General features: G+C 49.5%; 1 protein-coding gene across 1 annotated transcript in view; it reads right to left on the minus strand.

The window, feature by feature from the left end:
- Positions 1–349: 349 nt before the first annotated feature.
- The window catches only part of GNS (glucosamine (N-acetyl)-6-sulfatase), a 36,545-nt gene continuing 25,987 nt past the window's right edge, over positions 350–10,907 (minus strand). Inside the window, exons 11-14 of the mRNA XM_003798546.3 lie at positions 8,488–8,595; positions 7,500–7,610; positions 5,179–5,339; positions 350–2,891 (exon numbers count right to left, since the gene is read on the minus strand). Of these exons, the coding sequence (XP_003798594.3) occupies positions 2,813–2,891; positions 5,179–5,339; positions 7,500–7,610; positions 8,488–8,595 (459 nt within the window). The 3' untranslated portion in view covers positions 350–2,812. The remainder of the gene's footprint in view (positions 2,892–5,178; positions 5,340–7,499; positions 7,611–8,487; positions 8,596–10,907) is intronic.

Below are 10,907 nucleotides of genomic sequence, written 5' to 3' on the forward strand. Positions count from 1 at the left end.
ACAACTATAACAAAAAGTAGCTGGGTGTTGTGGCAGGTACCTGTAGTCCCAGCTACGTGGGAAGCTGAGGCAAGAGAATTGCTTGAGCCCAAGATTTTGAGGTTGCTGTGAACTGTGACACCACGGTACTCTACCGAGGGTGACATAGTGAAACTCTTGTCTCAAAAGGAAAAGCAAATTTATTGGGGATGATTTTCCATATGGTACTTCATTTGGGGGTCATCAGCCAGGGGCCATCCAGGCAGACACTACAGAATATGAGGAAGAAACGGCCGCTTCCAGCACTAGGTGAGTGATGCAGGCCTCTTCTCAAAACTACGACTTGTGGACTGAAACAAGGACACGCTCCCACCAGAACAGAAATACATTTTAATTCATTGAAAAGTGCAGCAGTGAACAGGGTTCTTTTGAAGGGCACTTTCTAAGTCAAACGACTGGGATGACACAGAGCAAGGGCAGGAGGGTTCCAGAACAGACAAAGCAGACAGGGATTTACAAACCAGGAGGAGCTAAGGGGATTAAACCAAAGAACCCAAACACGCCTGATTCTATCTGTGGACCAGCTGACACCCTTTGCTTTCTCTTAGTGAGGATCCTGGCACAACTTATTAAAACACTAATTTAGACACTAAGTGAATGTAAGAACATTTCTTACAGATGAAGGTTTAATTTCCATGGCTGTCATTAGGATTTTGTACTAGAAGGCTAGTGTTGTCGATTAAGATGTGTTTGCAACAGCACCAGTGTCAAATTCAAAGATGCTCAAATGGTGTTCCTACTTTCTATGTGAACAAGAGCTCCTGCAGTGGGAATCAGAAGGCAAGGCTGTCTGTTCCTCAGCCCTCTGCTCATTGCTGATGTTATGTGGTTCTCTACTCTGAAGGGCACCGACAGACACAGGCCTGACCTTCCTAAAAGGGAAAAGAATCCAAATGACTGCAAGTGGGCCCTCACCACAGTGCTCTGAAGATGTCAGTGCACTATGGGGCCGGTGGGGCTGGAAGGTGAGTCTCTTTATGGAAGTTTTTACCACAGATCCAGAATGAAGCCAGTTCAAGAGAAAAAGTAAAATTAGGGCTGTTCAGAGGTTAGGTAGGAAATGTACCCAAAACAGAAGGGTTACAAGGAGGTGCTCACACATCCCCGCACCCAGACACACCAGCTTGACGGAGTGTGGCAGGGATGTCGGGGCCGCTGGCTGGGCCTCTACCTGCTGTCAGGAACCAGCATCACACAACTGAAGAACGTGACATCACCCTTGAAGACCTGGTAGGAGTTGTTTTTTTTATTTGGGAAAAACTAGGGGGTCACCTCATTAACATGGAAGTTGACTGATAATGTTAGGATCAGGGTAGAGAAGGAAGCTGATACCCATATTCAATATAGTTTGCTTTTAGTTACAAAATTTTGAGAATTTCTCTACAACATTCACAGCAGAGACTTTTATTCACTTGCTGTATTTCACTTCCAGACACCACCACCAGTTGCTGGGCTCATGGGAGGTAAAGGATACACCCAATGGCTATTAACCCACATGGCTATCTGGAATTCTGATAAAAAAGCTATGTATGCCCACGTCTTACAAAGTGTTTAAAGCTGAACAGAAGACCTTAAATAAAGCTAAAATTGCTTAGTGCCTGAGTTGGACAAGTTATAAACCATAGGTCTTCCTTCTCTCCTGCTGTCTAACCACCAATTATCTTTCTTATGAAAAAAAATTAGAAATGGAATTGATTGTAAGCCAAGAAACATAAAAGCGTAGATGTTACAAATGATGAGGAAACCTGAACAGACTTGATTTTGATGTGAATACTCAACAGGGCCCCAGTTAAACTCTGTAACCTCAGGAGGAGCTTAACTCTAGGGCAGAATGGTGGTAAAGCAGCTGACACTTGGCATTGACTATAAAAAAGGTTCATGGCCTGAAGACCAGGACACCGGGATGCATGTGGAGTCAGAATGACAGCACGGGGTGAGGCCAGGCTCCCTGCTGGGCACGTACCAGCTTCCTCTACCCAGGGACAGACCTTCAACATGAAGGCCCTCAGAAGACACAGCCTGCACACAGCCCTGGGCAGTTCTCCCCTACGGGTCTTCCTAAGCCACCTACTTTTCAGCTCTGAGAAGGGAAAGTCTCGAGCAGAGCCACCTCCTCAGTTTCCTAGTGTGGCAGCGGAAGCACAGATGGTGGTCACCGTCAGCGTCTCCCACTGCTCACTTGGGAAGTGCAGCACCAACCTCGAATCCCAGAAGGGAACCGAACTTGGCTGACATGTTTCGTTGCTGCCATGACAGGTCCCTATTTATTTAGAACAATGGTGCCTGCGCTTACGTGGATGACTTGAGCTCTGATGGTTACTCTTCAAGCCATGTGATGTTAGTATTTTTGATAGTAATGTGATCAAACTGAAACATTATGCGGGTCAAGCTATTTACCAAAAGGTGGGGTGTTTTTTTTGTATGTGTGTTTTGTTTTGCCCTAAAGTATTGCCATTTATCTGAATGGATTTACAAATTCAGACTCTGACCACATGGGGAATAATCAAGAACTGGGGCATCAGGACAGAGAATTACAGTGAAAACAGACGATCTCAAGGCCAAGACCGGGACAGCCACTCCTGACACGTGGGCAGAGTTCACAGTTGAATGCACTGCACAGGGTCAGCTGATCAGGGCACTTTTTCTAACAGTACTTAAAAAAGCCAGTCTGGAAATTCTTGCAGGCGTGGTCCTGAAGACCAGCCACAGATGCCCACTAGGGTCACGTCATCAGGAGCCACGCAGGGTCCTACCGTGAGGCTGGGCTTGTTTGCTACAGGAGGTGTTTCGGAAACCTTCGTGTCCTGATGTTGCCGTGACTGCTGAACATGAGGCGAGGGTCAAACCTGTACCTGGGGGAGAAGACGTCACATTACTCCACTGACTCCTCAACAGCCTTCAGTGGGAAGTGGGCAGGAGGGGACACAGCAGCGCATCCGGTGGGAAGCACTGGGCACGAGACATGAGCACTCAGGAGGTAAGACCGTCCTTGCCTGGAGTCGCAACGCAGAGCCGTGTGAGAAGAGCCCAGCCAAGGCTGGGTCGTCCTGAGAGGCATCCAAGGGCCGGGTTAAGCCTTTCTGAAAGTGGAGGCAATCAGTTATGCTCAGGCCACCCTTATTTTACTTAATGACGGCTCCAAAGCACAAGAGCAGTGATGCTGGCAATGACGACATGCCTGGAGATGCTGTAAGGTGCCTCCTTTAAGTAAAAAGTGAAAGCTCTCAATAAGGAAAGAAAAACATCTTTGCTGAGGTTGCTAAGCTCTATGGCAGTAACAAATTAACAAATTATCTGTGAAATTGAGGAGGAAAAGAAATTTATGCTATCACTAGTTTTGCCATCACACCTCACACCGCAGAAGTTACGGCCACAGTATGTGGAAAGTGCTCAGTTAAGATGAAGAGGGTCTGACTTTGCGGGAAGCCGGCGATGGCAGTCACCTCACTGCCCCCTGCAGGCTGCAGGCATCCACTGCGGGCCTGGAGATGCCCCTGAGGATGAGAGGAGCGAATTTTAGAGCAGCGGTTGGCCAGGTAATATGGTAGGGGTTGTGGGCCATGCAGGCTCTGCCCCAAACATTCACCTTTATTACTGAAGCACAAAAGCAGACACAGACCACACGTAAATGGGTGTGTATGGTGCATACCCACAGGCTCTAGCCTGCTGACCCCAGTTTGAAGGATGCCAGAGGCCCAAAGCAAAGAACCATCAGGGTTGAGGAAAGCCAGGTGGAGTTTTGACAGCTCAGGTTATCAGCCAAGCAAGGTGGAGTTTTGACAGCTCGGGTTATCAGCCGAGCCAGCTCTAGAACCTCAGCTGTCAGCTTCTCCAAAGTGAGCAACTTAGTTCAAAAGCCAAACTTGCCTGGGAAGCAGAGCACGACACCAGTGGGATCCTCAGAACAGTGGTCCCCAACCTTTTGGGCACCAGTTCCGGTTTCATGGAAGATAGTTTTTCCATGGAGACAGGAGGCAGAGCTCAGGTGGTGACCCTGTGTGGCTGGGGACTGGGGACCACAGCCTTATAGGGTGACCACTGGGCAAACCACAACTCCCGACGTAGAGCTCCATGGAGATCGTATGACCAGTTCTTCTGACACTCACAGCAGACATTCTGAGGGAACAAGGCACCTGGCCTCACCTGCCATGTGCTGGCCAGTTGGTGCAGGAATGGCAGGCCTGTGTCCTGGCAGTGGGGTGGTCAAGGACTCCCTGGCCACACAGTACAATCCCAGAGGTCCAAGGCCCCTGCCCCTCCAATTAAGATTTAGTCAGATGTGGGCATTAAGTTCCCAGACTCAGCCAGACAGTAGGTAGTTAAAAAGCCCTAACTGACACACATCTAAATTAATTTGACTTGATGAACATTCTGAGCTAAGTAGGTGCTACAAACTATAAAATCCATACCTGTCAACTGAAGCCTTGTACTTCTATTTTAGAAACTGAATTCCCTATTTCAAGTAACTGACCCCAAGCTAGGATCTATCTCACTGATGACCTGGAGGGGAGGCCAGAGTACTAACAGGATCACCGAGATAAACAAGTTACTCCTCTGTTCCAGGGATGTCAGTGATGCTGCCTTTACACGGCTGTCTGGGTCCAGTCTACTGGTAACCACGTCTCTCTGGCTCTATATTCACTACTAAAAACATGACATTATTAATAAATAGTTTATGATCCAGTTTCTCTAACTCATTCACATAGATTTGTCTCTAATTTGGACTGAAGATAAGACTTAACAAGATGATGGCTAAATAGTTAAGTTCGAACTATCAACTTAGGACATCACTTTTCTTTCTCTCCTACAATCAGAGTGTAATAATCCTTCCCCAGGGAAAGTTTGATTTTTAACTTTAAATCTTCAAGAAAAAATGTATGCCAGGCTTCCTGCCACAGGCAGCTCCATTGCCTGGCATCTGACATCTGTGTGACGGCAGAGTCCTCACCGTCTCAGAGGGACAGTGGTGGGGGACGGATGTGACTTAGCAGGTGACAAACATCCTTCACACCCCCACACACTGTAGTGGGTTTATATATCTCAACAACTTAGTTTATTCCTCCTATTTTCATTGTGTCTGTTTAATATATTAGTGTTTCATTAATTAGAGTTTCTGAGAAACAAATGAAGGAAACTTACCCCGGGTCAAACACCCCTGGCGTGCGGCAGGTGGGCCCAGAGCAGGACTGTAGCATCATTAGCCGGTAGTTCATCTTCCCTAAAAGCTCTGGGTCTATACTCTTAGCAATGTTAGTGATTTGGTCTGGATCTGCAGTCAGGTTATAGACTTCTACAAACACCTGGAGAAAAGGGACGGGGGTGGCAAGGAAAGCGCAAGGGTTATATTTAAAAAAATATTCTTGATATGGAGGATCTGCCTGCTCCCAGGCAGATAAAACCAAGGCCCCAGAGACTGTCCGTCTAGTTTCAAGCTGGGGCATCTGTTCAGGGCCCCAGCTGCATGCTGGAGAGCCCTGCACACCCCGTGCCTTCAGCAGTGTGATCAGGAGGGCACAGGAGACGTACTCCTCTGTGTTGAGAGGTGGGAGCAGAGGGCAGGACCGGCAATGGCACGTCTCAGAAATAAGACTCAGTGATGAGGTTACTGAAGTGAGGGGGTAACATCAGAAGGCTTATTTCTGCCTTAGAATCATGAGATTCCAATGAGAACAGGTATGAAAAGACTCTAACCCTGGTGCACAATGCAAGCCTTTCAGTTTTGGAAAGTAGTCTCAGATACATGCCACCCCTGGGAAGGACACACACTAATTATTATTTCCAACATTGTACATGTCTGGTACCCCACCCCCCAATTTGAATGCTGTTCTCCAAACTACAGCCAAAAGGTAGGTAAGGAACATGGAAGGTACATTTTGCCTGTAATGGCTCCAACTCACAAAGTAGTTATCAGACTGACAGTATGGGGGGTGAACCAGCACCTGGCTTGAGGGAGGCTGTCCTGCTTCTTGCCCAAAGTGCTTATGAGCTATAGACGGGACAGGTGAGTGGCTCAGCTTCTGAGAAACAGCAGAGCCTCAGCTCTCACGGCAAGACCAGGCTGCCGGGAGGGGCAGATGGGCGCACACTGACACACAGCATGAACTCCAAGGGCCAGGGTCGTGGGACACAGTAACATCCACTTGTGTATTGGCCAAAACCTTCCTCTGTGGGTGGTATCCTTGACCTCTGACCCCCACTCTAATCTGAGCAGAGCTGGGTTATGCTGAGGTGAGAACTGGTTTCTGAGTTAAGTCAGCACTGGTGAGCTTTCCAGGAGATGATCCAACTTGGCTCCTGTCCACAGACCTAAGGGGCTTCACTGTTGCCCCAGCTTAACTATAGGGAAGCTAGTGGAGCACGTGTGTGCCCCTCTGAAAATGTAAACTGTGCACTTAAAAGTGTGCATTTGGGTCAGCATGCTGGCTCACACCTATAACCCCAGCACTCTGGGAGGCTGAGGCAGGAGGATGATCTGAGCCCAGGAGTTAGAGACCAGACTGAGAAACACAGCAAGACCCTGTCTCTGCAAAAAATACAAAAATTAGCTGAATATAAAGTGGTGCCTGTAATCTACCAGTTACTCGTGAAGCTGAGGGAGGAGGATCACCTGGGCCCAGGAAATGAAGGTTGCTGTGAGTTATGTTATCACTGCACAGGCAATGAAGTGACACTGTCTCAAAAATTGCTGTTTTGAGGGGAAGTGGGAGGGGGATGGGAGTCATGGTGTATGGACACCTCTGGGGGGGGACACAATTGTAAGAGGGACTTTTATCTAATAAATGCAATCGGGGTAACCTAATTCATTGTATCCTCAATGCATCCCAAACAATAAGAAACAATAAGAAAAAAAAAGAGAGGAACCTATATATATATTTAAAAATTTTTTTTGTTTGTTTGAAAAGTATGTGTTTGGGCTGGGCATGGAGGCTCAAGCCTGTAATCCCAGAACTTTCGGAGGGTAAGGTGGGAGGATCCCTAGAGGCCAGGAGTTCAAAACTGGCCTGGCCAACATAATGAGACCACATCTATATGAGAAAAGGAAACTGAGCTGGTCATGGCAGAGGACACCTGCAGTCCTCCCTACCCTGGAGGCTGAGGAGAAGAATCACTTTGCCTGATCCTGGGAGCTGGGGTGCAGTGAGTGTGATAATGTCACTGCACTCCAGTCTGGGAAACACGGCGAGACTGTCTCAAAAATAAGTAAATAAATAAGATAATAAAGGCAGAGTGGGTGGTGGTAGGAGTGGGGAAAACCTCATTCAGAAAAATCACGGAGAAGTGAGCTAAGCATGGCCCTACAGTTAGTTACTAACTGGGGGACACCGAGGCTGAAGTACAGGATAGAAGCACATCTTTCTGGGGAGCACCCTCGGATGGCTCCTACGCCACTGAGTCCAACACACACAGCAGAGCAGCACACATTGGGGGTGGGGGGCAGCGTGCCCCAGGAGTCCCCTTACCTCCTGGTCATCAAACTCGCAGTACTGTAAGTCCCACGCTGCCGACACTGTCCTCACGCAAGCGTAGGTGTTGTTGTAAGCATCTTCACACACACAGTCTGGGAAGCATTGCTGTGGGGCATTCATGGAGTTAACTGAGGACCGTCTCCAGTGACAGACACCCAGCTGCCTGCAGAGCCACTGATGCGGCTCTTACCAGACATGCAGTTCAGCAGAAATCAAAAAACCTTCCACAGAGAAGCCAGTCAATCAAAACCCAAGATGAGCCTGCTCTCCTGAGGCTGACCTGACAGGGCGTATGAGCTGGTTCCTGTGCAGTGTGGTGCCATCCTCGTCTGCTGAGCTGCCGGGGACCGTACTGAGCACTGGGGAAAGGTATGGGCACCCGAATGAGCTGATTCTAAGGACCATTAGGAACGGTCATTGTTAAAGTCTGACGTGAGCTCTGCAGAATGGATGGCAGGTTGAGTTATTTATGGATGTTCTTATGACCAGATCGGACCAAACTCAAGGCATCTCTTCTTATAGCCCACAGATCTGTTATACCCTTCTCGGTTGGTTCTTTCCTGTGTTTTAACACCTTGGTGTTCTGCTTCCACTTGGAGGTGACTCTCCTGTTTCCCACTCTCCAAGCAAGGCTGACGTGGCTGTGAGCACCCTTGTGGCCTGCTGGGCAGCCACTAATACACAGCACTCAAGATGGCATCGTTACAGGTGGGACCCTACTTGTCGGAAACCCTGGGACATCCCTAATAAAAAATGGGAGGATTAAGAAGACAGGCAAGACTGGAAGGTCAGGACACGGACAGATGTGCCCGCACGTACATGAAGGGAAGAATTCTGGGGCACGTTCAGACTGCAGGCCAGCAGCGTGTCCAGGATCCATCCACTAACCTCCCAGGAAAGGGACAGAGGACTCAAACTAAAGCTGTGCCTTGCTGTGCTGTCAGTGAGGTGGTGTGTTGAGGCGAGCCGGGCTGGTACTCACAGAGACGCCAGGACTCAGGAGAGGGCACGTCGGGTCTGTGACGTTGCGGCCTTCCCCTTGGTACTCCACCAGGACGTCTGACCTCCAGGTCACGTTACTGGCACCTCTCTAGAGACAAGAGCAAAGGAGGCTCATGTGAGGCACACTACTCTCCTGCCACAGGGACCTGCAGGGACTAAGTGGCTGTGCATCCAGTGTAGGGAATGACAGGGATGGGTGCACGTAAGGCCACCGACCACCACATGGTGTTCATGTGCAGTGAGTGTCTGACAGCTCTTTCCCAGACTGCTTTGAGCATCTGACAGCTCTTTCCCAGAAAGCTCTCTGAGCGTCTGACAGCTCTTTCCCAGAATGCTCTGCAAGCGTCTGACAGCTCTTTCCCAGACTGCTCCGCGAGGCATGTCAGGAACGGAAGCTGATAGAACATCTGAGCACAAGTCAGTCACAACTCGAGGTGCTGGAGTCAGGATTAGATGAACAGCACTGTTCCTGTGTCCTGCATAGGACTGTTCTAAGGACCTTATAACCTGACACACACAAGACAATAAAGAAATATCAAACAGGGCTGGTGTGCTAAGGGTTCTAACAGGCTCAGAGCCACCCAGCAGTCAGAAGGCAGGCACGATGCTCATTACTCCTCCGTGCACTAGGGCTGTGGAAGGAAGGAAGCAGCAGCATTTGAAATGGGAACGTGCACCTCAAATGGTGCAAGGAGGGAGAATTGAGAAGATCAAGGTTTGGATCAAAAGAACACGGGCCCAGGTGCAGTGGCTCATACCTGTAATCCCAGCACTTGGGGAGGCCTGATATGGGCAGATTACTTGAGGCCAAGAGTTCGAGACCAGCCTGGACAACACAGTGAACCCCCCCCCCCATCTTGACAAAAGAAAAAAAAAGTTAGCCAGGTGTGTCAGGGCTTTCCTGTAGTCCCAGCTACTCTGGAGGCTGAGGTGGGAGGACTGCTTGAGTTCAGGAATTAGAGGTTGAAGTGACTGTGCTGCTGTCACTCCGTATCAGATGAAAGAGCAAGGCTTTGTCTCTGAAAAAATATCTTCAGGAAAAAAAAACAAGCCATGAAGGTAGGTTGGAAGCAGAATGTTAGGCGGCTTCCTGTAATGCAGCTTTCACATGAGGAAGCCGTGCCATCAGGGCAGAGCCACTGGCAACATATGGAAAAGGCCCTTTTAACATCAGGCTGCACCGTCTGTTCTGTAAGGAGCAGTGAGAGGAAGCAGCCGGAGACCTCAGGCGGAGAAGGACCACAGTCAAGGCTGTATTTTAGAAAATTCAGCCCAGCAGCAGATGCTGGAGGTGGAACGGAGATAGGAGAGACAGTCAGACATAGTGAGAAGGGCCCTAAAATGGTGTGCGGCCTTCATGTTCACACTTAGTTGGGAGCGTGCCTGGGATGCACCATCTCAAGCCCTGCTCTGGCCTAATAGACCTTGGTTAGTGACACACACAGATCCGAGAAGTGCAGCTCTACAGAGAAGCACAGCCGGCACCCAAGAAACTTGTCATAGACACAGGTTCTGAGCTCCCACAGGGTGGGGAACAGCCTAGGCTGCAGGGAGTCCCACACCTTTTCTGGTGAGTGCAAGCTAGAGAACCCTGACTCCAGTACACACTTAACCTGGCCCCAGCCCCCAGAAGAGGGAGTCTGAGATGGGAACTACTTCCCAACTGCTGTCCCATGATGGGCCTGAGCATTCTCTGCAACTTGAGGTCTCAGAAATCCCAAGGCGCTACAGACTCCCAGAGTTCCTGCCACCAACTCCTGCTGTGCTGGTTCATCCGTCAGACCTGAGTGAACTCTAGCCCCTCCCTCGAGTGTCGGACTGTCCGGGGAGGGGAGAGTAGCTGGGGAGTCCAGATGGTGGGCCTTGGATCTGCTGCATGTTAAATCACCAGGGGAGTTCAAAATATCCCACAGACCAGGTTCCATTTTATGCCATTAAGTCAGAATCTCTAGTGGTGGGACCCAGGCATTAGCACTTCAGTTTCCTGAGTGACTCTAATGTGTGATCATGTTTGAGACCTGCAGTCCAGAAGAGTAGTTTCTATAAAAGGCCAGAGGTATATACTCAGGCCTGTGGCCAAACGGTCTGTCTCACATCCCAGCCCTGCTGTTGTGTGGCAGGAAAGCCACTGTGGGCGATGTGGGAGTGGGTGAGTAGGCCACACTCTAACACAACTTCATTCACAGAGTCAGGTGTGGTTCACCGTGGGCGATGCGGGAGTGGGTGAGTAGGCCTCACTCTAACACGACTTCATTCACAGAGTCAGGGGTGGTCCACCATGGGCGATGCGGGAGTGGGTGAGTAAGCCATGCTCTCTCTAACACGACTTCATTCACAGAGTCAGGTGTGGTCCACCATGGGCGATGCGGGAGTGGGTGAGTAGGCCATGCTCTCTCTAAC

The sequence above is a fragment of the Otolemur garnettii genome, unplaced genomic scaffold (genome assembly GCF_000181295.1).
Source record: "Otolemur garnettii isolate 467f Iridium unplaced genomic scaffold, OtoGar3 scaffold00138, whole genome shotgun sequence".
Classification (NCBI taxonomy): Eukaryota; Metazoa; Chordata; class Mammalia; order Primates; family Galagidae; genus Otolemur; species Otolemur garnettii.